Source organism: Drosophila virilis, chromosome X (assembly GCF_030788295.1).
Source record: "Drosophila virilis strain 15010-1051.87 chromosome X, Dvir_AGI_RSII-ME, whole genome shotgun sequence".
NCBI classification, from domain to species: domain Eukaryota; kingdom Metazoa; phylum Arthropoda; class Insecta; order Diptera; family Drosophilidae; genus Drosophila; species Drosophila virilis.
The window spans coordinates 10,793,826-10,819,687 of NC_091543.1; the positions used below are offsets into that span (position 1 = coordinate 10,793,826).

The 25,862-nt window shown below is 43.9% G+C and overlaps 4 protein-coding genes across 4 annotated transcripts; 2 read left to right on the forward strand and 2 right to left on the reverse strand.

Annotated features, from left to right (window-relative positions):
- The first annotated feature begins 208 nt into the window (after nucleotides 1–208).
- On the forward strand, nucleotides 209–757 carry LOC6633852 (uncharacterized). The gene has a single exon (XM_002057168.4). It carries the CDS (start codon nucleotides 248–250, stop codon nucleotides 632–634), a length of 387 nt encoding a protein of 128 aa, XP_002057204.1. The 5' UTR covers nucleotides 209–247; the 3' UTR covers nucleotides 635–757.
- Nucleotides 758–4,568: 3,811 nt separating this feature from the next.
- LOC6633395 (uncharacterized) lies at nucleotides 4,569–6,278 on the reverse strand. The gene is made up of 2 exons (XM_002057169.4): nucleotides 6,126–6,278; nucleotides 4,569–6,009 (listed from the first exon to the last, which is right to left on the reverse strand). The coding sequence occupies exon 2, from the start codon at nucleotides 5,942–5,944 to the stop codon at nucleotides 5,108–5,110; it is 837 nt and encodes a 278-aa protein (XP_002057205.1). The 5' UTR covers nucleotides 5,945–6,009; nucleotides 6,126–6,278; the 3' UTR covers nucleotides 4,569–5,107.
- A 1,973-nt stretch (nucleotides 6,279–8,251) lies between these two features.
- Nucleotides 8,252–25,624, forward strand: Mct1 (Monocarboxylate transporter 1). Its single transcript, XM_002057170.4, has 9 exons — nucleotides 8,252–8,783; nucleotides 14,866–15,259; nucleotides 17,267–17,386; nucleotides 17,463–18,073; nucleotides 18,146–18,334; nucleotides 18,387–18,512; nucleotides 23,326–23,656; nucleotides 23,720–23,920; nucleotides 23,987–25,624. The coding sequence occupies exons 2-9, from the start codon at nucleotides 15,103–15,105 to the stop codon at nucleotides 24,148–24,150; spliced, it is 1,899 nt and encodes a 632-aa protein (XP_002057206.1). The 5' UTR covers nucleotides 8,252–8,783; nucleotides 14,866–15,102; the 3' UTR covers nucleotides 24,151–25,624.
- On the reverse strand, nucleotides 18,846–22,398 carry FarO (Fatty acyl-CoA reductase in oenocytes). The gene is made up of 7 exons (XM_002057171.4): nucleotides 21,829–22,398; nucleotides 21,662–21,750; nucleotides 20,842–20,951; nucleotides 20,558–20,759; nucleotides 20,112–20,480; nucleotides 19,734–19,883; nucleotides 18,846–19,668 (listed from the first exon to the last, which is right to left on the reverse strand). The coding sequence occupies exons 1-7, from the start codon at nucleotides 22,321–22,323 to the stop codon at nucleotides 19,587–19,589; spliced, it is 1,497 nt and encodes a 498-aa protein (XP_002057207.1). The 5' UTR covers nucleotides 22,324–22,398; the 3' UTR covers nucleotides 18,846–19,586.
- Nucleotides 25,625–25,862: the final 238 nt, after the last annotated feature.

Consider the following 25,862-nt stretch of genomic DNA (forward strand, 5'->3'; position numbering starts at 1 on the left):
GTATATTTCCAATTTAACTATATTTTAGCATTGAAATATGAGCGAAATAAATAGTTTTTGCTTGCCATATATTGCATTTAGATCAGACTGTTAACTTATATATCAAATTAGCATTTACAGTTTTGGTAACTATCGGCCATCGAAAAGCTGGCAGCTCTGCCGCGCGCTTTCAAAAGCGCTTCGCCTGGGTGGCAGCCTAGCATTATAACTGTTTTCAGTACGCATGTATGTTTGGTGAAGAAAAGTAATGTTAAAGCGCGAATTGCAAAGTATTAAGCTGAAGCTGTCCGATTTGGAGGAGTACGAGGCTGTGCGTAGGCGCAACAAGATTAAAGCCGCCATTGAAGCGGGCAGGTCATCATCAGTGACGGCAACGGCCACCGAAACGGCCCCATCGACTGCCAGCGACTCGACATCCGAGACGCCAGTGACTCAACGTCAGATGGAGGACCTGCCCGCCGCTGTTGGTTGGTCAACAGCTGTGATTGTCAGCAGCAACACCAATTCCGGTTCCACCGAAGACGACACCAGTGTGGCGGCTGTGGCCGATGACAACGACACCATCGCCGAGCTCAGCGACGATGGCTGGGTGGACATTGACGAGGAGGATGGCGCTCGTGGAGGGGAACCATAGTTTACAGCTCCCATCAGCTATAGTCGCACATTTTTACGTATATTCCAATGCTGCTTCATATGTTGCATGATCATTTTTGTCCGAAAAACTCAACAGAAAACAAATAAACCGAATTTATACAAATTTCACAGATTATATGTACACATATGTATGTGTGTGTATGCATATATATATGTGTGCATTTGTGTGTATGTCCGTGTGCATGTCTATGTGTTTGTGTCTGTGCTCTTATTCTAGGGGATGGTCACAGATCCTGTAACGGCATATGCCTGAAAGCTTTCAATGACGCTGCGTGAGCTTTCGTTGTGCGCGTTTCACAATGCAATTCAAACTTAGAAGCTCTCCTCTGGCGGCGCTGCATTTGAATAGCGAAAGCTGTCTGCCTCTTCGTCTTCGCTTCGTCTCTTCGGCCCAAATAACAACGAAAATAACGGCCACTGAATCCTCAGGTGGCCGTTGCGCAAATGCCACACGGTTACTGCGGCACTGTCAGTCGCTGTGCGCGCCTGTCTGTCCGCATCCGCATCCGCATCCGCTCGTGGCAACAACCACAAAACAGTCGTCATTTCCAATTGGCCGGCTGATACGCCGGCAGCACCAAATACGACCGGTTCCGGCTGCGACTTACAACTCCGGCTCCGAATACGTTTACAACTCCGGCTCTGAGTTTTGACGCTGGCTCGAGCGCGTTCATGTGCGTGCGTGACAAAATTGCGTTAAACGGAGTTAATTGTTTGTTGTTATCCATATTAGCGCGAGCCTTCAAATTAATTACGTGAACAAATTGCTTTTTGCTTCGCTCTGCCTGTGCGCCGCATCACGACGCGCCGCGTCATCGTATCCGTGGTGTCCGTGACCTGCAGTCGAAAAGATCGACCCACGTGCTAGCCTGCCGTCACGTGGTCCCCCACCCCACAGACCCACAGACCCCCGGCACCTTCAACGGCAGCCCTAAGGTGAGCTTACGTGACGTACAAAGACAGAGAAACTGACAAACGTTCAAACGGAACATGCAAATGGCGGCGCTGCATCGATATAACCACCTGTCACACACACACAAACACGCAAGCACACACACACACACACACACACACACACAAAGATTGACTGGCACGGGACTCGGCACGTGTAGCGCACAGCGGAAGTAAAAACAGAAGCCGTAGTACAGTGAAACTTCCTTTTAAAGTAATTTGTATTAATTGTAGATTGTTGCATACACTTAAAAAAAAAAAAAAATTGGTGTGCTTTTAAAAATCTCGCAAGCATTTCTATGAAACAAATTGCATGCTTAACAATTTGAACAGAAATTTAATTGATTTACATAAAAAATATAAATAATTGTTAGGCTTACAAACTATGACAAACTATTTAAAATAATATATATTATTTGGCATATAATTAAATTAAATTAATTTATTTTTTTATTTATTTAGTTTGTTAAATAAAATAAAAATTGAATATTCTCTATTAGTAATACAATAATTTTTTGAAGTGTATGCAATTGAATTTTAGCCAAAGAGTAGTGCATGGCGCGGGCTTCAAGGTTCTTCTCGCAGAGCTTTTGCTGCTTTCGTCTGGCCCGGCACCTTTCATTAGTTGCACATAATTAACTCAGCTCACTTGCCACAATTCCACTTGCACATGCAAAAAGGCCTCTCTCTCACACACACACACACACACACACACACACACATGCACACTCATGTACAGGCTGATGTTTATCCGAGCTGCTGCTGCTGCCGCAGGGCAGCCCTCAACAGGTGCGACAAGGTCTTCCCCCAGCGACCAGCATTATTAATGCTGCGCAATGGACAAGAGCATGTTAAATAGAAAGCGGCAACAATACAAACGACACCCCACCCCACCCCACCCCCCCCCCCCTGCCTGTCTCACCACTCTTTGGCTGTGAGTTTAGATGCCCCGCGCCGCACAGTGCCTGGCTGTGTTGGGCTTCCCATGAGTTTCTTAAAGCCGTTGCGCGCTTTTAGGCGGCACTGTGGCCAACTTTTGCTGTTATTGCACATGTAACTGTTTTGCTGCATACAAGAAAACAATAACAAAAACAAAAACAAAAACAATATGGCTGCACAATTTACAGTTACTAGCTGAGCTCGTATACGTCTATGTTTATGCACATGTATGTGTATTATCGATGTATTTGCACGTGGATGTGTATATGGCAACGTTTTGTCAGCTAATTTGCATGAATTTTATTTCAAGGCGCATTCTTCAATCCGCCCGCTGTAAGCGTGGCAGAAGGGGGGGGGGGGTGGTTGGAGTAAAGTTATTTTTCATGCTCGCTGCACACAGACATAACGGCGAATGACAATGACAACTGATTGACAACAACAACAACAACAACAACAGACGCAGAATGCGAACAAAAGAGAACAACAAATTGCATTAAAATCAAATCAATATTGAAATCACTTTAAATGCAATGCGAATTGTGTAAATGATAAATGATAAAATGATAAATGATATTTACATTGTATATGTGTATCTACAGCAACAACAATATCTTATTTATGTGGACAGCACTCTTTTAAAGGTTATGTTCGGCTTATGTCAGAAACAATTCGTGAGTGTGCCCAGCTTCTGTCGAAGCGTAGCTGCATTTAATTGGTCATTTTGGACTTTCTGAAAATTCGATCTCGATCTCACATTCAAGACTGTCTTAGCTGAGTTCACAAGCTTTGTTGATATGCTCAGGATGTAATGTCTTCAGCTACGGTAACTGCAAAAAGTCTACACTTTCTATATACCAGCTTAATTATCGAGAACTGTGTAAATATCGCTGAGCGCCTTAAGAACACTTTTGGTGATGACATACATTAATATTCGGTATGTGGAATAATATATTTGAAAAATGCTTTTTGGCTTAGCTAGAAATTCAACTAAATCGATCAAATCAAGCTAATCAAGCTATAACGGTTATAGTATATCAAATAAGTACTTAAATCTAGCCCAAATCTATCCTCAAGGCGGGCAGCTGGTTCGAACTTTGAACCGAACCAGCGATTTTTGCTTGGGACCTGCCACAAAAGTGTATAAAGTGTATACTACAAAAGGTCAAAAACAGATCAGAGCAGCGGAAGCGTAACTCACGTGTCCGGCCTCAGCTCTATTCGCGGCTTCACTGATTAAGTGAACCTCAGACCCCGGACAGAAATTTAAAAATAAAAAAAAATTAATATATGTCAAAATTGTTGTTATTGGAGCACGTGCTTTTCCACTAAGTTGTCGTGTAGTTTTTTTTTTCTGCTTCCGTATACCCTGTACACATAGCATACGTGCAAGAGGGTATACTGTTTGTATGCAAAAGCACTTAACTCTCACTTCATGTGTAGAAAATCTTGACCAGGTCGAATTCGGCTTAGGTATAAAACCAACGAAATATATAAACGCTCTTATATCATATTTTTGGCTCGATATTTAGTTAAAGTTTTCTAAAACCGATAAATATCGATTAGGCGAAATATACGACATTTCACACATTTGGATGTTTGTTGATGAAAGATGAGAGTTATTAAAGAGCAGGCACAACTGAGTGCAGGGTATTTCGAAGCAGACTTTTTTTTTTCGAAAATGAATCAATAAAACCCAATTTTCCATTTGGCTTATCTTATCGGAGTCGATCCTTTATGAGATCTACTGGCTACTGTGTCAAGACCAGAAATAAGACCTAAAACCAAAAACTTGTGCGATACGAACCAAATGTTCCATGGGCGATGGGCAGGTGGAGGGCGATACGGGAGCGGCACAGTTCCGTTTTGGGGACAAGTGAATGCACCTAACAAAAATCTGCAGACGCCCGAATATGGCCGTGAAAAGGTGTCGCTTATCAGGGATTGGGGTCTTTGGGCCAAGAGGCTGCGCATCTGGCGGCCATTGGCCCAGTGGCAGCTCGGAGAATGGAATTTCACGCACAGTTGTTGCATTTATTGGTTTTTTTTTTTTTGGTTGTTTTTGTCTTTTTTTTTTTAACATATATATCTGTGTATACCTTGTATTGGTTGATGCTACAAGTATTGACCTTAAATTTGAGTTGCCGTCCAAGTCGTTATCGCCGCCGTCCCCGGCTACACAATGAAAATTTCTAAATTCAGATACTTTTTTTTTTTGTTTTTTTCGGCTGGGTGTAATCTAGGTCTCGGTTATTATTGTTGTCTTTTGTCTGGAACAACACACAGAAATACCAACTGTGGCAACAGGAACACATCAAACAAATGGCTTTACCTATGTCGACGCTAAATCGCAAGCGGCCCGGTAAGCCGGGTCCGGGTCCGAGCAAGTGGAGCTTATAAATAGCACAAAATAAACGTAGTTGAAGAGGAATGAGGAGCAGCAGTAGGCGTTGGGCCAGGAGGAGGAGTAGTAGTAAAAAAGAGCAGACGCAGGCAACTAGTCAAATAGACGATCTGCCGATGCGTCCCGCTGAGCGGAGCGCAGAAGTACAGGAGCGCAGCGCGGTCAAACGATGTGCAGCTTACGGGCCAAACGGCACAGCTGGCTCCAAATGAAGGCGGGCAGGGTGCGCGGCTGGGGCGGCGGCGGCGGCGCCGGCTGGCATATCGCCTGCGCCGTCAGGATCAGGCGCCGCAATACGGGCAACCGCTGCAGGCTGCCGCCCAGCACATAACAGCCGTGCAGCAGCGAGATGAGCACCAGAAGCGTCTTTAGCAGCGACCACAGCGAGCGTCCGCGCAGCCGCAGCTGCCACACATCCTGGAATGCGTCGAGCAGGGATCGCTGCTGCGGCACACTGGCGCTGCCCACCAGCTGCACTGGCAACAATAGCGTCTCCTGGTTGGGAGCCTGCGTCTGCGTCTGCGTTTGTTTCTGTGTCTGCGTCTGTGTCTGTGTCTCGCTGTCGGCCTGCCCCTGAATCTGTTTGTGGGTCTGGGTCTGGGTCTGGGTCTGTGCATGTTGCCCCTGCGCTAGCTGTGACCGCAGCGTCTGTGTTTCGGCCTGCAATTGGGCACGTATCTGTGTCTGGGTACCGATGCTCCGTTGCAGCAACTGTGCATCCAGGCTGATCATCAGCTTGTCGCAGCGCGTGCAATGGAATGCGATCTCCGCATGCTCCAGCACCTCATAGAAGCCAATCGGCGGCGTTTCATCCTCCAGCTGCGGCAGATTCTTGGCGCACAGCCATTCGAACAGCTTCGTTGGCTGGGTGGGCGCCGGCCCGTCCCCTATGGCCACCGCTGCCTTGGGCAGTTTGTCCATGATGCAGCACCAGTTGCTGCTGCTGCTGTCGCTGCTGCTGCCGGTGGGGTTAGCTCTATTCAGAGTGTTCGCTTCCATGATCACAATTCCAGCATGTGTTCTCTTGATTGTATATATATGTGTGTAGCTTTGGTGGGCGTGGGCTGCATCAAAATATATATATATATATATATATATATATAAGAAAAATATATATATATATATATATATACATATATATGTATATCAAATATTTTCACAATTCACTTATTCGACTTACGAACGGAACAATTTCACTACTCAATTTTCCAGTTTCTGAGCATTATTTCAATTGAGGCACGTTTCACGAAACGATCTCGATAACAAACAATTCAAACAAAGGCGACCCGTTTCAGCCTGAATGCGCTCCTGTGCGATTGAAATTTCGTTCCGCTCTATTTGCATTTACGGCTCGCAATCGTTATCGCAAACGTTATCGATATTGTGTTATCGCACTGCCCGCTTATCGAACGCTCCAGCTTCGATTGTTTACAGCAAATATGTTCAGCTCAAGTGGGCGTGGCATATTGATCAATATTGACTCCTCCTCGCCCAGCTACGCTTCCAACTGGAAGAATTGTCAAAGAAGTTACGAAATTTGTTCAGATATTACGTTAATTCTATATAAGCCTGTTTGGACAGTCGAGCAGTAAGAAGTTGTTTTCTAAACTCTGCTTAAATCATTTTTATATATGTATTTTTTTTTCTTCTAAATTTGTTCTCTTGAAATACGAATAATTTCTGGCATTCGCACTAGCGAGTGAGCACTGTATTCTAGTTGAAAATCAAGCATGATTTCGTATTCGTTTTCGACTAGGGTATTCTTCGTATAGCTCGCTGTAATGGATGTTTTACATGGGTATTCATTTGCGTTTGGAATTCGATGCGAACAACAAAATCAATTCGTGTTATCAAAACCTGTGCCGCTTATCAGCTCGCATTACGGCGACCGTTAATCGTATGACGGCAGCGCGAAGATCTCACGCGGGCGGTGGTCAGGGTCGGGGGCCGGGGACCGGGGACCCGATCACGAGTTGCGCACCCCCACAACGCCTCGCTACGGCTGCTATTGATAGGCACGGACTGATTAGCCGACCCTTGTTGATGTTGGCGATAAGGCGAATCGCATGGCCCTACCGACTGGCACATAGATCACAGATACCAAAGAAGTGGCAGGGAGCAATCCAATGATTAATCATGCTCGAAAAAGAAATAAAAAAACCATGCATTGTATTTTGAATACAGAATCAATTTCCCTAACACATTGGCCAGCTTTTAGATTCGTTTGCTCAACGAATTAGGCGGCCAGTGTGAACATCGCTCCAGTTATTCACAACTAAAGCACAGTGTTGCGAAAGTGCGCAAAATTCCATGAAACTTATCTATGTATTTCTATCTGGTCACATTACAATTTTGTTGTGGATTTCAACTGTTTACTGGTCCCACTGTGCCGCAGTCTTCTCCAGCAAATACATTTTTAAAGTTTCGTTTGTGTGTGTGTGTGTGTGTGTGTGTGTGTTTATTGGACAGCGCGATTGGCAACAAATTAAAGCAAAATGCTTGTTATCTGTAATATACACCGACGCCGTACATACTCTAAAGCAGTGCTATAAAGATTATGATATAAGCAGTGGACCATATATATTTATATCTTACATTGTTTAACTTTTTCAACTGCAGTTCTTTGGCCTTGACTGGCTTAGTAAATGCGTAGGAAGAAGTGAGCTTAAAAGTCTATTCATTATTCGGTATTTTTCCATTTCATTTTGGTATTTTTTCTTTTTAAATTTTATATAGTAGTAAAAGAAATAGTAAAAAGATAAATTCTTTAAAGAATTGCAGTAATTTTATCTAAACAAAAAAGGAAAACAACTAGTTTCGATTGTAGATGCCCTGATTATAGATACCCTGGAATACAGACTATTGCAAATTTAATAGATTATCGTCAGCTTTATTATGTTGCCAACTACGGCAAAAGGTTGTAAAATTCAGCCAGGGAGAGAAGGAGAGATAGAGAGAGAGAGGGGGAGGGCGGGAGGGGGAACAAAATGGAGAGCAGCAATATATAGTTAGTTATCACATTTATAACAATTGTCATTTACTAAGCTCATACTATACATATAAAATTGTTCAACAAAAAATATGTTAATTAAAATTTAACACAGATTAATGCGCGCTCTCTCTCTCTCTCTTACATACTCTCTGGCGCACTGATAAGAAAGCACACAGAGAGCGCGCGCACCGGAGAGCAGCAGAGCGCGAACGCAAACGCGAGCGAGCAGGCGCAAGAGTTGCCACTCATTTGTAGATTGGCTGCGGAGCGGCAGGCCGCAATTTATACGTTTTTTTTTTTGTTTTTTGCTTGACGATTTATTTGGCCGCGCACTGACAACGGCAACGGCTGTGCAGCACTCCAGAGCAGAGCACAAGATCCAACAAAATAAGAACTAAATAAAAAGAATATAATCATAAATAAAATAAAGCCCAGCTGGTCGAGCCGAAAGCCAAGCAAATACTCGCAATTACCGTTAAACACTCCGATAGTCGAGATCGAAATTCGAAATTCTCTGCGCTGTGCCTCAATCATAAATATATATCTATATATTTATAAATATATATATTTAACAGTTTGTTTTTGTTTTTGTTTTCAATTTCAATAACCGCCAATTTTCAAAGTTGACGCGCTTTCAGTTCCCAAACGGCAGCTCAGCGACGCGCATCGAGTGCAAAGTGTGAAGTGTTCATTGAAAAATTATTGAAATTCAAAAATCCAAAGGACACTACTACAACATAAAACAATCAAAGTGCAACTGAGCCAAGCGCAAGAAAAGGAAATTCCAAAACAAAATAAAACTTATATATAAAATATATTAAGGCGCTAACTGCAAGGCAGGATCAGGTAAGATGCATACATATATGCAATATTTGACTGATCGAATGCAAGGCATGCACTGACAATGTTGGGAAAATCTCGAATCAACCAAAAACGTGCAACTATTTTTAAATCTCTCTCAATTTCTAACACACAATATCACTAAAAATATACAACATTCAATATCTACATATACGAGCGGGAGTGCCAAGCAGAGAGAATCGTTCGGTGTGGGTGTGATTGTGGCTGTGATTGGGATTGTGGGTGTGAAAGGCGCCTCACTGTGACACAGTTAGTCCCATTTGGCAACAGGTGGCTGCCGCACTGAGTGCGGCGTAAACAAGGGTATTAATGCCTCCAAGGCGGACCGTGGCAATGAACTTGCCGGACGGCGATACGATCATGTCAAGAACAAAGCCAAACAGTTCAAATTCACAGAACATATACATATATCTTATCATAAGTGTAACGAATTGTATATTCAAGATTCGAGCATGGAGTGCAATTATATTATTGAATGCATTTTGATAACAAATATTATTAATTATATTTGTTTTGATTTTCTTTTACTTTTTTGGGCAGAATGTTTTTGTGCAGAGGATGTCTGTCTGTCGATCTCAGAACCTAGCGCCACCTTGTTTCCGATAATCGATAACTTGCTCCGTTTTCAGCGATCGATAAAAATCGATATCGTTAATCCTGTTAACGTCCTGCTGCTAGAATAGTATGCCATAGTATGTGTATTGGTAGAGTCGGCATTTAGCGTATCCTCTATTCGCGAATTTCCGACTAGAGACTCTTACTTGTTTAGTCTCAAGGCGGCTTATCTATGTATTATCTGACTGTAACTGCAAGTTCTAAACCTAAATTGCAGACAACTAAACTTCTTATCATTAAGTTTTCTTATTCTTATTATTATCATTATCATTATCATTACCATTATCATTATCATTATCACTGTCAATATCATTACCATTACCATTATCATTATCATTATCATTATCATTATCATAACCATTACCATTATCATTATCATTGTCATTATCATTACTAATATTATTATTATTGGTCCTCTAATAAAATCTCCTAAACACAATTTTATTGATATAAATAATATTCTCTGTTCCACAAGGGGCGTTTTTATAATTGGTATCCACTTAAAACACGCATCTGTAAATTGAATTTCGTCAAAACTCCAAATAATATCAATATCAATAACCTAACCTATCGAAATGCGGTTAATCAGAAGGGTTCAGGGGCTAGGAAAAGGATGTCACTGGGTCAAGTGGCAGGCCATTCCCGTGGTTCGGGTGGCTCGGCAGGATTGGCGGGGGTAGCGTGACGAGACGCGACACGAATCAAAGCCAAGGCCAAAGCAATTAAATTGTCTGACCGCACAATTCGAGTGCATTATTGTGACAGGCGTGTAAATTAATAGAATGCTAATTAATGCGCTATCTGTAATGAACAAAGTGCGAATCTGACTCTGATAGAGGCAGCTACGGAGCGAGAGAGAGAGAGAGAGCGAGCTAAAGACAAAGACGCAGCGCGTAAAGCCAAAAAAAAATAAATAAAAATTAAATTAAAAGTAAATGCAACTGCGACAGTTTTTATTATATTTCTGCCTGAAGGCTTGCAGCCTCATAAATGTCTTTCATTCATCTTGCTTTCACACACACACACACACACACACACACTGAGACAATCGCGTGCGCCTTTCCCATTTTCCATTTCCCATTCATGTCGAACAGCGTCAGAATGCTTTGCCACAAGGTGAGCGAATGGTTCCGTTGGAACCACGGAGTGGGTTGGCAAATGAACCAGCCAACTGAACTCTGAACTGAACGTGATTCATAGTGCAGCCCTCGTTATCGCAGTCTCTCTCTCTCTCTCTCTCTCTCTCTCTCTTTGGCATTTTGTTTATTTCGCGGGTTCAACGACTTGGCAACAACAACAACAATAGCTGCAACGCAAAAGCTGCCGAAACCACAGTAAAGTAAACAGCCTGGCAGCCCACTTGCCGACCTCGCCTCCCCCTCCCCTTCCCCTCCCCCACCCCTTCAAAGACCAACCCGCCGGCAAGCAGCTTGTTGGCGTTTGCCAAATTGCAATTTCCTTTGAAAATTTCCACTTTTGAGTCTGGGCCAAGGCTGGGGATAGGTCAGTATGCATTCCTCATGACGCATTCCTCACCCCTCCCTCCCCACCCGCACACACACACACACACACACACACACTCGCTGACGCCGCTTAGATAAAGCCCAAGCGTCGTTAACAGGCCAAGCGAAGCTGAAGCTGTTATCGGTCGCCGCCTGATAGGAGCCAGAGACTCGACTTTAGACCGAACCAATTCGTCTAAACAATAGCACTGAGTGAGTGCACCCCAGAATGGATGGAACCTATGCAAATGCAGGCTCAACATTTCACATTAAGACTTTCCGGATCTTTCTCGAAAATGGTTGAGAACACTTTTCATCACACAGCAAATAAGAGTTTTAATGCCAGGAACAGACGGAAACGAGCGCACGCACGCACGCATGCACGCACGCATGCACGCACGCACGCACGCATGCGCTTTCCTTTGCCCAGACTTAATCTGGAAAATACATTCTGGATTAACTTCGGTGCTTACAGTCCGATTTTGATGAAATTTTTGGAGCATACAAATGCTATAGAAAAATGTATAAATGCGAAAGTCCAAGGCTTTAGCTGTAAAATTGAGGCAACGGAGTAGGTACTCTAAGTCTGTATATCCCAAGTTTGATGTCTCTAGCTCTTATAAGCTCCGTCATAGCTCGTTATTTTCTATTGAAACAGCTTGACACACTATGCCTGAACACAACGGTTTTACTTGTTAGATGTATAGACTATGCAGTTAATAAGATTTTTATATAGACAACTGATTTGCTGCAGCTCTTATTGAATCTTCTTTTTTTGTCTGCCTTGAACAACTTTTTGGCTTATCACGATATCTTGGCTCGATATACTATATCCAATTGGTATATCGCCTATATAGCTTTTTAATGGTATTTAGTCTTGGTGTTAATTTTCTATCTCTTTGAATTCTTTCTTTTATTGAACATATTAAGTGGGCGTTGCACATGTCCACTCTTCCGCTCTGCCTCTCTCTCACTCTCGCTGTCTCATTTGCTCGCTTTTAATTAGCTTAACGCTGCGTATGCGCAATATTCTTTTCATCTTCTATCACAATTTTTGTATGTAATTTAACCGCACGAGATTAGGCGAATCATCCAGTTCTCTGGCACGTCCGACTGAAATTCATGGTCAAGACTTGTGATTTCATTTTCAACAGCAACAACAAATTGATGTCTCTCTGTGGGTGTGTGGGTGGTTGTGTGTGTGTGTGCTGCTTGTTGCCGAGCAGAGGTTCAGGTACCTCGTTCTAATTTAATTGTCCGTGATTACACAAAGCTCAGCGCCGCCGTGCGCTAACTTTTGGCGGTGAGTGTGAGGCGTGAACGGTGACTGTGACTGCGACTGCGACTGTGACTGGTGAGTCACACACACACACACACACTTGTTGCTGCTGTCGGAGACGCCCCTCAGCTGCCACAAGCCAAACCTAATCAAATTTTGCTGCGCTTGCTATTGTTAGGTGCAGCATATAAGACACATAGAAAATATGTATAGAACAGATATAGATATGTACATAAGCTGGCGCTTTTCTGTGACAACATGTGAGCATTCGCTGATAATCGGCGGATAGAAAACTCAAGCAATTGTGTTCTCATTTTCATTGTAATACCCTAGCAAAAAGTTACACAACAGTTTGCCATTATGTGTCACGATTTAATATATAAGATATATTATGTAAGAGGTCAAGGAACTGTGCTTCCAACTCGACTAACGCTACAGAAAGAAACTGTGCAGATATATCGATATCGTTATCGAAATCGATATCGATATCTGTATTTGGATCATATCTCGCAGATTAAATGGCTACAGTTGCCAGATTTGGTATAATCTCGACTCTCTCGAAAGAACACTGAACACTGAGCACAGGGTATCTGCGATTCGGGCACGCTTGACTTGTTCGCAACTCATGAAAGGGTATTCCGTTTGCGACACTATCAAAAGCGCTGCATTTCCTTGTTATTTCGATTCTGATTTTGTTTTTCCTCTTTGTTATTCTCTTGTATACGTATATATATATATATATATATATATTTTTTTTTTGTTTTCTTTTGTTTTTCTGCTCTCTGTGCATTTATTGTGTCATTATAATCATCGCGTTGCATTGTTGCAACTTTTGCGCATTGTTTTAACTTGCGGGCAGCGAGAACAACAACGTTGATTGGGCATGCAAGAAATCGCATTATATATACACACATGTACTTGAGCATAAATATGCAGATGCAGCCGCTTTAAGGCGAATCAAAACAAAATTTAACACCTTTTACAGGCGTCACAAATGTGTACAAGCATGTAAAGTAGAATGTTTAGAATGTTTTTGAGTGTCTGACATTAGATAATGCAGCTTTTCCACGTTTTTTCCAAATTCAATTAGATAATGCAACGTTCCCACTGCTGTCCAGTTAGATGCATAATTACCGCACTGGCAACGCTGCATTCACTTGCAGACTGACAATTCTCTCCTGCCTAAAGAGATGCTGTCGTGATGCCACCTAATTTGGCAGTTAATCAGGTGGCAGCACTGCAGTCAAAAGAAAAGTGTTACCACCCTGCTAGTGTGTGTTTAATTGGAATGCTGCCAATATATGCCATTGATTGTCGGCTAATTGGGCAGCACTCCAATTGACAACATATTAGTCTTATGATTAGAGCTTCAAAATCAATGTAGAGCTTGACAATAATTTACAGTGACTGTCAACGTAGACAGAGAGCATTGCCAGCAATCAGTTGCTCAATGATTGATTATCTTGAATTTTGTGTACGCATAAACCAGATTTGATTTGCGCTCAGCTGTTGTTCGGTTAACGACTGTGTTTGTACAATTTCTATATCATTATTATATTTACGTATATTTATATATAAATTTTATTGTCAGCAAAACAAACGCTGGGGGTCTAGCGGCCTGATAATCAAAGGCACTCTATAAATGAGTTTTAATTAAAAATAAAACTGTTTTTATACGTTGCCATTTGTTTTGATGCACGATTTGTTTCGGTTCGAATCGGATCGGATCATGTCAGAGGCCCACCTCCCCTCTATTTGAGCGCCCGTCTGCGCCCGCGCAGTTCAAGAGGCCGCTGATAGCAGCCCAGCGGCGACAACAATCGCAAAACAACGAAGCTTCTAGACTACTGAGATACTCTTTCTCTCTCTCTCGGTCTTTCTCTCTCTGCCATTGTCCAAGCCAAATATTTGTTTTTGTTTTGACTCGTCAGCGTTATGTCGCCCGATTGACGGGCAGTTCGGAAGGTGGCGCCTGATAACCGCTTCGATTCGGTTTTGCACACATCAGCCCCAACAACAGCTCCCATTTCTATCTGTCTCCGTTTGCAGTGATAGCTGCATTTCATGAATTTTTCAACTCTGGCAAACAACGTCAGCATTTTCATTATTTTATTAGTTATGATCTGTCAACAGCTTAAAGTGTGGCAACGCCGATATCGCTAAATTGGCAGCACCTCAAATTGAAGCTGGTTGACAGCCAAGTTACAGTCGTGGCTCGAATATTGACACCACTTTTGCAAAGCTAATTTGAATTAGGAATAATGTTTAATATTTCCCATATATAGTTCTGTATATCTTGAGAGAAATTTAAAATTTATTTATGTTTAATTTAAAAATATCTAAAAACAATGCATGCCTCAATTTATAGAATTGCCATCATACACTTTTTACCCAATGTTTCTACTCACCTGTTAAATATTAACTAAGCTTGAAGCTGGCCAACTCGAGGTCAAAGTCTGTTTAGCTACGTGAAGAAGTTTCAATTTATCTGTTTGCAATGCCTTGTCCTTAGTCCGATGCTATAACCCATTGAGAATTTTAAGCAATTTATACTTGTATTGATGTTTTCACGAGATTTACTTGACATTTTCTTAAGCATCTTTGCTGTTTTTATTGTCGTTTTATGCTGATATGATGTTTCCATATCTAATTGCTTTTCAAATCATTTCAGACGGCCCGCACAACATGCTACAGCAGCCGCTGCAGTTGAAATCGCAGCTCAGATAAGGAACTTCTCGACCCGAGATAAAGAGAGAGAGAGGGAGAGAGACGCACGCACACATACACCTTGAGCAGCAGTCACAGCGGTCGAGGTCAAGACAAACGCCGCAGGGCCGTGGGCTAGTCACACACACACACACACACACACACACACACACGCACACATTCCACAGGATAAGGTCACAAAATGGTGCACGGACCGCCAGCACGCAGAAAATCCCAACAGACGCAGCCGGGCAATGGGAATGGGCAATGCGAAATGGATATGGATCCATTGCCCACGCCCCCAGATGGCGGCTGGGGCTGGGTTGTGGTCTTTGGCTCGTTCATGATTCACATAGTCAGTAAGTGCTCATCCCAAAGTCAATTAACCAGCGTGGACACTTGACACGGGCCAACAAGTGGACGCACAGTGGGGCAAGGTCGCATACAAATTGCACGTCCAGTTATGACAATTAAAAATTGTTGATAATCTGATAGAAAGGCATGCGAAGTGAGCGAAAAGCGTGTCATAGAGGAAAATAACAAAACGTAGTACATGCTTGAAAATCGCATAGAAAGGCGATTGAAATTTAAAGCAAGTCAGCTGAAAAGAAGCCAGATATTATCTGAGCTAGAAATTCCAGCAAATATATTTTTCATATTTCATATCATTCCCAATGGATGTGTGATAAAGCGACAAGTGTGCATGCCTTTGACATAGTATTTAAGCATAATCGAATAATTGTAGACATTATCAGGCACTTGATCAGCATGTTCTCAGGCACTTGACAAACACAATGTTTGAGTTGGTAACTCAGAGAACTTGAACTAACTAATGTCTAATCTATAATCAAATCGATAGTGTCGCTATCAAGAGCTATAATAACGATAAAGCAAAGTCTAAGTTGATGTGATTAATCAATGTTAGCCAAGGCTGTTAGCCCGACAAATATTTACAACGATTCGATTCTGGGCTCTTAACCAATTGCGGGTTCGAACCTGGCATTTTTCTATTACTTTAAACTTTGCAACGAATCTGAACTCTTGAGTATTTGGTATGCAGCAATTTTTTTTTTTTTTTAAGTTAGCTTCAGGTTAAATACAGATAAAATTTCGCAGCGTGTTGATTGATATTCAACCACTGTGCGCACTGTGTACTGTGTACTGTGAACTTTTAAATCTATTATAAATTCCTGCTGCTTCTGCTTCAATTTCTACTTGAATTTGTCGCTGCCAATTTGCCTGGCCCAGTCGCATGGCAACCGTCCGGAGCTGCATTCATAAATCAATAAAAACCAAAAACTATATAAATATCTATGGATGAAAAGGCGAAAAAAAAACCTTGGTTAGCCTATGATATGGGTAGGGCCGGCGTGTAGCAGAAATAAACGCACTAATCGTGCAAATCCAATTTGTTAGCCAGACGCGCGATTAGCGCCCGGCCATAAAATTTAGTTAGCAGCTGATTTACGATAGGGCCCATGTTTATACCTACATTAATAAATATATGCACTAATATATATATATAGATATGTGTGCATTGGAACAGACGAGGGGCGTACATGTAATTGGCTATACATAATTATCAATTTTGGTTAATTGGCCAATCTTATCATGTCGGAGCCATAAGAAACTCCACATGTGGCCAACGTGGCCATGCCCCTTATCAGGTCGCCTAATTCTGGGTCATAAAAATGTCAACGGTAGCAACGGTGCTGATAAACAGAAAAGAGGGTGTAAGGCGAGGGGGAGGGAAGAAAAACGCACTGACGGAACTTTCATTAATTGCCAGCTAAACTGATTTATGAGCAGCTATTCGAAATTCTCAGTTTTAAAGCACTTTTAACCGCAAATTCATCCGCAAGTCAAATGAAGCATTGCCTACTTTTTGGGGGGCTTAGTTGTAGAGCGGGTCTTATGCCAATTAGACTCTGGCCAATTGGATTCGGTGTTAGTTCGAAGTAGACGCCTTTTCATTGTCAATGCAAATTTGACACGCAGTTTAACTAATTGTTAAATGTGTAAAGTCTTTTGCACGTCTGGCAGCACTGATGCACATTTGCGAACAAAAACAAAAGCTTGCGTTTGACAGTTGAAAAAATATGTGGCCACTTTTGCGAAAAAATTAGCAACATTTTAAAAATGAATATTAACATTAACAGCAGCAACCTGTATGGCGTTGCCACACGTGTAAAAAAGAAAGGAAAATACCTTTGACAAGCGATTTAATAAATTAAACCGGCTGTCAACTAAAACTAGCTCGTATTAGCAGTATGCCTAGATCTTTATAGCCCGAAAAGAGCACTTAAGCAAGCTTTAGGGTTGCCACACTGTCAAAATAAACACCCTATTATCTATTCCACACTTAGCCGACGGCATGACCTACTCGTTTGGCATATTCTACAATGAGTTTCTCACGTATTTCAATGAGGGCAAAGGCTATACCGCCTGGATAGCATCCATAATGGTGGGCGTTACCTTTTCATCCGGTAAGTGGGCAGTCTGCCGGTATTGTTCGATCCGAAACAGAGCTAATCCACAAGCTATTGACTGCATCCGAACCAGGTCCCATCAGCTCTTCGTTTGTGAATCGCTATGGCTGTCGACCGGTGACCATTGCGGGCGCCATTCTGGCGGCCGGCTGCATAATTGGCAGCATGTTTGCCCAGAATGTGGCCACGCTGATAGTGACCATTGGCTTCGGCACTGGCTTGGGCTTCGGTCTCATCTATTTGCCGGCCATTGTCAGCGTAACGCAATACTTCGAGGCGCGACGCTCCCTGGCCACGGGCATTGCCGTATGCGGCTCCGGCTTTGGCACCTTTGTCTTTGCCCCGCTGACGGAGCTGCTGATCAAGAGCTATGGCTGGCGCGGCGCAATGCTCATCATTGGCGGCGTGGTACTCAATTGCATTATATTCGGCGCCATGTTCCGGCCACTCGAGGCGCCGCGTCCCACAGTGACCAAGCGGACAAAGAAATCGACGATCATGGATCAAAATGTCACGCCCGCCGAACTGGAGCCGCTCAAGGCTCAAGTCGCCGGAGCGAAACCAACGGCAGCGCCAACGGATCAATATCTGCAGCTGCCGCCGCGACCAGATTCGGCCTCCGGCGGCGGCGGCGGCGGGCTCTGTCGCTCCAACAGCGTTGGCCATAATCTCAAGCCCAGTTTGGTAAGTTCCCATCCATGCCCCGTCCCGTACCGTAACGCCCACACACACTAATCATGTTTAATGTCCAAGCAGAACAACAACTCAAATGGGCTGCTCAACGGGCAGGCCAGCCAGATCAATGGCCCGACGGTGGTGAAGAGCACCAGCAACGATGACTTTGGCCGGACATTTGCCAGCCAGCCGCAGCTGATGCCGCTGCGCGAGACGCACCGTGAGCGCAGCGCCAGCGGCACCATGTACCGCCCGGATGCACTCTATCAGGTAGGTGGATGTTACGGCCACGATTCGATATTGACCGTATACTGAATTGCAGGGCTCACTGCACAATATACCGGAGTACGCCAGCTCACGGAATGATCTCTCGCATTCGCGCTCTGGTTCCGGCATCATCAGGCGCTACGGCTCCCTCAGACAGACGCATCCGCTGGCCCAGAGTCAGGTAAGCCAAGCACACACACACACACACACACACACGCCAGCTGGTATTTGACTTTATTCAATCACGGCAACCCGGACCACTTGGGCTGGGGTTGCCGCAGCCGCTGCGTCCTCTGGCGTGCCCGATACTCGTCCCAGAGCAGCGTCATGTAGATCACGACCAGCAGCGCCAGCAGGCAGCGTATCAGAAAGAACAGAAACCGCATCGGGGTCAAGGGAATGCGCCACCTTCTGTGTAGGCCCAGTGCCAGTCGCAATCTCTGCACCAGACGTTGGCGGCGCGTCTGCTTGCTGGGATCGGCTTCGCCGGGCTGTGTATTGGCCGCAGCTTCGCTCATGGGGCTCTGGTTGATTTATTTATTTTTATTGATTTTGGTTTTTTGACACTTGAATTTTATATGGAAAACTTTGTTGTGTACAGCCAAAGGCTACTTAAGGGCTAGCGACAAAAAAAAAATAAAAAAAAAAAAACCCGCTGCTTCGGTGCACCGAAGTTGAGATATTCCTGGAAACTGGACTCTGGCTCAGCTGAAAATCCTTGGTTGAGCCTTTGCCAAAGTTTTCATTATCCAATACGCGCAATCAATCTAAAATTCTCCAGAGATATTATCTGTGTTTCCAGCTACAAGGAAATACCGCTAGATTTCTTATTTAGTATATACCAAATATACCAAATTTATCAGGCATATATATATATAGAGCTCTATCATAAAAACGGTTTCAAGTTTCTTCACTTTTCGAATGGCTCCTAGACCTTCAAAACTATAGAACTTTAAAGTTTTCAGATACTTTTCAGCTACTTTTAGCTTTAGGATTTTCAATTTCAAGACTGATTTAAATAGACAGCTAAAAATTGATTTCAATGAACATTCTTCAAGCTTAAGAGTTGAAATAAAAAAACGATTGCCAGTTTTTGGTAAACATCTGGCAACGCCAGATCCATTCAACACATTAAATGCCAAGTTGTCCGTTTCCAGGAATAGCTAATGCTCTAATCTAAGAAAAAAAAAAAAAAAAAACAAAAATATTTAAGTCTAACTTGGTTGAGGGCGAGTCCGAACATCCTCGAGACGAACTAGGCCAGAAAGTGGCACCAGAGCCAGCTCAGCAGCTTATAGAGCAGAAACAAGCGTGCCACATTGTAGATGGCTTTCTTGCTGCAGTCAGAGATTTATACAGACATATAAACAATATATATATATATCAATAATTCATTACTTACATGCTAATTAGTAGCTTGGCCCGGGGCAACGTGCTGGGATCCTCGTTGAGCAGATCGTGCCGTATGCTCTGTATCATATTGCTGCAGGCGGAGGTCAGGCGATCCGTGCGGTGTGCGTATTCGTATTCATCGAACAGATCGAATTCGGTGCTGCAATACAAATTCAGATAAACATTAAAAAAGTTGTCCACATTAGCTTCTTTTCCACGCCTCGTTAGAAATGTAATATGCCTGACATCGATTTTTAGGCAAGAGTTTGCCGTTTCCACTCACTCCGCCATCTTTCACAATGTAGTGTGGATTTGGCGAAACAAGTGTAAAACAATGCGCAAAACGTTTTTTTTGTTATCAATTGATATAGATATGGACATGGCTTACTTTCTGTTCTGCTCCAGCATGCGCTTAAGATCTGTGGCGCCGGGACTGTCATAGTTGTTGAACATGAAGGGCTTCATCACCTCGAGCGTGTGGTAGAGCTTACGCATGATGGGCATTATGGCCGGGGGGCGACCGCAGAGGCGCAGCAGCAAATCCACAAATAGGGCGGGCAGCACCTGCTTGGTGAAGACGAGAAACTTGTAGACGAAACGATTGTCCGTATAGTGACAGCCCGGCACCCAAAGATTCTTGAGGAAGGCGCCACTGTACCACAGATTCATTGTGTCCATGTGCGTGGCCATTCTCCGGAACGTGAAGGGTATGTGGTTGCGCGACGAGGTTTGGTACACCAGCAGCTCCTTGGGCGTCCTGCAGTTGTACGGGCAAGGGTAAAATGGAAATATATAGATATATGTTTTTTGCGGGATTATGATAAGGGCACTCACCCCTGACGGTAGGCATCGTAGCCGCACTTGGTGTAATAGATCATGCCCTTTATGCCCATATCCTGCGGTGTTATATCCAGGTGTACATCGCGCCCTATATAGACGGTCTTCAGCAGGCCGGCGCCCACCAGCGAGAAGAGGCCCATGGCGCCCATCAGCGAGGGCGCGTAGCCGGGCAGTGGGTCGGTTACCGCAAAGAGCACTGTGCCCGAAACACAATCCGATTAAATCGGTTATCGATTAATGGGTGGTGGGGGAATAAAAGAAGAGAGAGATAAACAAACCTATCGAGGGCCGATAGACGATAACCGGCAGGCGCGTGCGATAGTCGTTGATCAGAGACTCGGCCAGGTTCTTCGTAAAGGTGTATGTGTTGGGAAAGCCCACAATTAGCCTAGAGAGGATTAAGTGTTGGACAGTGTAGCAAGCAAAACATATATATATCATCAGACAGTCGACTTCAAATCCTCCCCCATTGAGCTCATTGATCGCTTGACCCTGTTAAACTGGTCAGTTTACTCAGCTAAGCTGCAAGTCGCAACAATTCCTAAAGTCACAGTTTGAAGGTTACGACTTAAAGTCACAGTTTTGGAGTTCGTTTGAAGGTCGCAGTTTAAGAGTCACTGCTTTAAAGTTTGAGCTTCACTTCCACCAAATTACACTTTTAAATGATTAAACCTCGCTTCATTTAGTATACATATTAAGGTCGCAGTTGTGGAGTCACAGTTGTCGCTTAATAATTACAGTTTGAAAGTCACAAAACTCAGTTTATTAATTAGTGATGTTGATCTCCATACCATTAACTCCTTTCATAGCACAGTTTTAGAGTCACGGCTGGGGGAGTCAATGCTTAGTTTGACAGTTTGAGAGTCACAAAAAAAAAAACTGTCATTGTCATTCCATTTAATAAAGATCTACTTTTGAATTTCCAAAAGCCACAGTATAAGAGGCGCTCTTTTCACAGTTTCACAGTCTCAGCTCATCAGTTTGAGAGTCACTTTGTTCAATATGTCGTCTCTTTGAGAGTCACTTGATGGTTGAAACGTTTTGCCCACCCCCTCTTTGAGCTAGGAGTATGAGAACAGAGTATGGATAGGAACTCACTTGCGGGTGAGCGTGTCCAGGATGTTATCGTCCTTGATCTCGTGCAGCATACGCAGACACATGCGCCAGTCCATGGGCGAGGAATAGCACTGGAAGAGGAAAGAAACGAGTAGCGAGAGAACTTAGCCAAGCGGCGAATGGGACGCGAGGGGAATGCAATTAGGCACCTTGGGCTCCACGCGCTGCAAATAGGGATTGCTAAAGAACGTGGAGACATGCACAAAGATGCGCAGCTTTCGCAGATGCTCGGCGAATCTCAATGCCTCCAGAGTGCCGCCCACATTCAGCTGGAGGGCAACGCGCAGCGGCTCATCGAAGCGCACCGTGGCGGCGCAGTGGAACAGCAGCGAGACATTATCGAGCAGCTGCCGGTGCTGCTCATCAATGCCCAGACCGGGCTCCGAGACATCGCCTGGTATGGCGTATAGTTTGTTCAGCTCCTGCGGCTTCTGCAAGCGCAGCACCTGAAACACCTTCGCGTTGCGCAGCTTGGCCAGCCGCTGCTCGGCATTGAGCTGGCGTCGCGGACGCAGCAGCAAATAGATACGTTTCACATTGCAGGAGCGCAGTAGCTTCTCGATTAGCGCCTTGCCGACCACGCCCGAGCCGCCGGTGACAAAGATTTCGCTGTCCTCAAAGAACTCGGCCAGTGTTTGTGTCATTGCCAGGCGATTCCAGGCCCAGTTCCAGTTCCAGTTCCAGTTGCTGCCAGCTTTACGGGCGCACAGACACTAACCGCCAGCGACAAGTAGCGACGGCTTTTGGGCCACACGGCGGCGACCCGTCGGCCCGCCTCTTAATTATTCATTAAATCAGCCTGCATTAAACTTACATGAGCTACTTACATATGGCTCATTTCAATGTGCGTATATGCTAATCTGACATGCGTAGCGCTCCAGTCCCCCCCCCCCTCCCCCATCCACACCACCCCTCACACCTATGGGCCACCCAACCACCCAACCCAACCACTCAACCAACCAGCCATTCGACCTTGATCAGGCGTGCTTAGGCTGCAACGCGGAAGAGAACTTGCGTTGAACCCAAGACACCCGAAACTGTCAAGAAAAGTGAACCAGTTACGCATTAGACTAGTTCCACTTCTGACTGAACTAGTTCCACTTGTGATTGAACTAGTTCCAATTAATTGCCTAACCCTAAAAGTTTGTCGTTCGAACTCGAACCCAGTTCTGAAAAGCAAAGCTGCGAAGATTACTCTAGGAAAATGCCTGACCCGTAGATACCCTTTCCACTTGCTTCTTTGTATATGCTCCTTCGGTCTATACAGTCCGTTCCTTCAGAAAACGAATAGAGCTCGAAAAGTCATAGATCTGAATGGAAAGCTGCGAAAATTACTCAAAGAACAAAATGCACGACAAGTAGACGTCCTTCCTTCTTCGTATAACTTCGGTCTGTACAGTCCGATCTTTTTGAAATTTTCAGTGCTGCAAAATGACATAAAAAAGTGTGTTAATACGAAAGCCCACGACTCTAGAATACAATTTGGCTGGCATGGGCGAATTTCTCTGAAAAAGTGAAACATTTTCGATCAATTCATACCAAATGAGTAACTATAGCTGTTAGGCCTATGCTACCCTGGCTTAGACATTTTCAAAGGGTATAGAAAATGTTTGATTTACGATTTACGAACCGTTTGCCATCCACAGGAGGTGACCAAATGCTGCGGCTGCATCAGCTGCTCGAAGGAGACGCGCGACACATTCGCGGAAATGATGAACTTCTCGCTGCTGAAGGACGTGATCTTTGTGATCTTCTCCGTATCGAATTTCTGCACAAGCATCGGCTTCAATGTGCCCTATCTGTACGTTGTCTCCCAGGCGGAAACTCTGAACATTGGCAAATCGGAGGCCAGCTATCTGATTGCCTCGATCGGCGTGGCCAACACCATTGGACGCATCATTCTGGGCTACATAGCGGACAAGCCGTGGGTGAATCGCCTGCTCGTCTACAATGTTTGCCTAACCGCCTGCGGCATTGGTAAGTCGGCTCAGCCGTGATTTATTCCAGCTGTTGCTTACGCCTGACACCCAATTGTTGCAGCCACGGCGATGGTGCCACTGTGCGGCGACTTCAACTCGCTGCTCATCTATTGCTCCGTGTTCGGCTTCACCATTGGCGCCTACGTGGGCCTGACCTCGGTCATATTGGTCGATCTGCTGGGCCTGGAGAAGCTGACCAATGCCTTTGGTCTGCTGCTGCTCTTCCAGGGCATTGCCAGTTTCATTGGACCGCCCATTGGCGGTGAGTTGCATATGCCAGCATATCGTACAGATATCTCATATATAATCGTGCATATTTTATTGACAGGCTGGATGTACGACATAACCGGCTCCTATTCGCCGGCGTTCCTCATGGCTGGCCTGATGATCGCCATCAGTGGGCTGGTCATGTTTGCCATTCCGCCGCTGCAGCGCTATCAGGAGCACAAGGCCGAGCAGAAGTACAATTCTGAGCAGCTGGCGCTCAGTTAGCTTCATCCGGATGGGCCTGGCACGGGGGCAGGGCTGGGCAGCGCAGGGACGCGGGGGCAGGGCAATGTTCGACTTTGTTAAATCATTTTTATTGATTTTCAATTTTTTATACTCTGTTTTTTTTTTTCTTTTTTTATTATTATTTTTTAGTCTGTTTCCCAATTTTTTTTTTTTTTTTTTTTTGTCGTTAGCGTTTAGGGAAAATTTGTAAAGAAAAGAACGTTGGATGAAAATCAAAAAAGAAAAGTGTGTGCCGTACGCAGCGCTAGACAATATATGTACTAAGAGTAGGCTTAGGTCAGGGCTACACACACATGCATGCATACACATACACGTATTCATAGCTTTAGGCATACATTATTTATAAATCAACAATGGCCGAGGGGTTGGTAGGTGGCGGGCGGGGGGGTGTGGGCTGCAGCAGCAGAAAGCTAACAACAACAACAACAACAACAAAATCAATTGGACACGCAACAATTTCGGTTTACAGTTTTGTTTTTTATACTCTGTATACACAGCGGGAAAAGGGGCATATTTGATATTAGTATTTCGTGAACTTGGAACCAGTTCCAGAGCGGAACTGCCGGAACTCCGAATGATTTATTTCTCAAATAAAATTCGATTGAAAAGTAAATAACTCTTAAGTAAGCTTCGCTTTTCATGCTCTGTATATAGTGGAAAAAGGGCATATTTGTTTAGTGCCCTGTGAACTTGGAACCAGTTCCACACCGCAACTCCAATGAACCGCACCTTTGGCCAACACACACAACCCGAACCGAATGATTTATTTTTCAAAAATTATTCGGTTCAAAGGAAAATAACTTTTAAGCGAGCTTTAGCCTCAGAGTATAACAAACTTTGGCTCCAATTAATGCCTCTTGCATGTACAAAATTGTAAATTAGAAAATTTTCATTATTTTCATATACATAATTCGATAGGAAGACAACAAGGTTTGAACTTGAACCGAATCTTCAGGCAGGGAGCTGGTTCGTGAACCGAACCGGCAATACATTTGTTTTTTTTTTTTTCTGTTCAGCTGCGCAGCCCTGGTCTGAATATATTTCTCGGGCGACTACCGAGAACTCCGATCGATCACGCCCAGGCCCCAAGGATCGATAATTCCTATTGTTACAGTCACTCGACAGTCTTCGCATCAAATGGCGCAAGACGCATTTCGACTGATTCAATTGTTCAAACACATTGTGAACAGAGTATTGCGCAGTCGTTAACACTTGGTATACTTTTTATTTTCTTTCTCTTATGTTTAACATTAACGCGTACTTTCGAGTACTTTTGTAATTTGCGGTGATATACTCATGCGTATACACACACACACACACGCACATCCGACCCATGCACAAAACATATTTTTTCTATATTTTGTTTTTGTTTAGTTTTTAATAGATTGACAATTTTTTATATGTACAATTATGATATTTGTTATGCCATTAAATAATATAATTGATTTTTTTACACAAATCTGATTGGAGTTTTCATTCAAGATTTCCACATCATTTTCATTACAGCTAAAGCAAACGAGCAAACGAGGGTAGCCGCTAGTCGGGAACGCCCGACGAGAGTCTCTTACCTGACGAGCAACCCAATTTGCAAATGCATCGAATTTCAACGGCATTCAAATTACAATACTTTATGCATATGCATAACTATTACAAGAGCTCATGCCAAATACTTGCCATATATCAATATATAC

Bases quoted from the DNA above. Each gene is read 5' to 3' on its own strand.
- FarO (XM_002057171.4), bottom strand. From the start codon at position 22,323: ATGACACAAACACTGGCCGAGTTCTTTGAGGACAGCGAAATCTTTGTC. The intron at 21,751-21,828 runs GTGCCTAATTGC...TTCCTCTTCCAG, and splicing joins TGCAGCGCGTGGAGCCCAAG to TGCTATTCCTCGCCCATGGA. The intron at 20,481-20,557 runs GTGAGTGCCCTT...GTACAACTGCAG, and splicing joins TACGATGCCTACCGTCAGGG to GACGCCCAAGGAGCTGCTGG.
- LOC6633852 (XM_002057168.4), top strand. From the start codon at position 248: ATGTTAAAGCGCGAATTGCAAAGTATTAAGCTGAAGCTGTCCGATTTG.
- LOC6633395 (XM_002057169.4), bottom strand. From the start codon at position 5,944: ATGGAAGCGAACACTCTGAATAGAGCTAACCCCACCGGCAGCAGCAGC.
- Mct1 (XM_002057170.4), top strand. From the start codon at position 15,103: ATGGTGCACGGACCGCCAGCACGCAGAAAATCCCAACAGACGCAGCCG. The intron at 17,387-17,462 runs GTAAGTGGGCAG...CATCCGAACCAG, and splicing joins GGGCGTTACCTTTTCATCCG to GTCCCATCAGCTCTTCGTTT. The intron at 23,921-23,986 runs GTGAGTTGCATA...TTTTATTGACAG, and splicing joins CATTGGACCGCCCATTGGCG to GCTGGATGTACGACATAACC.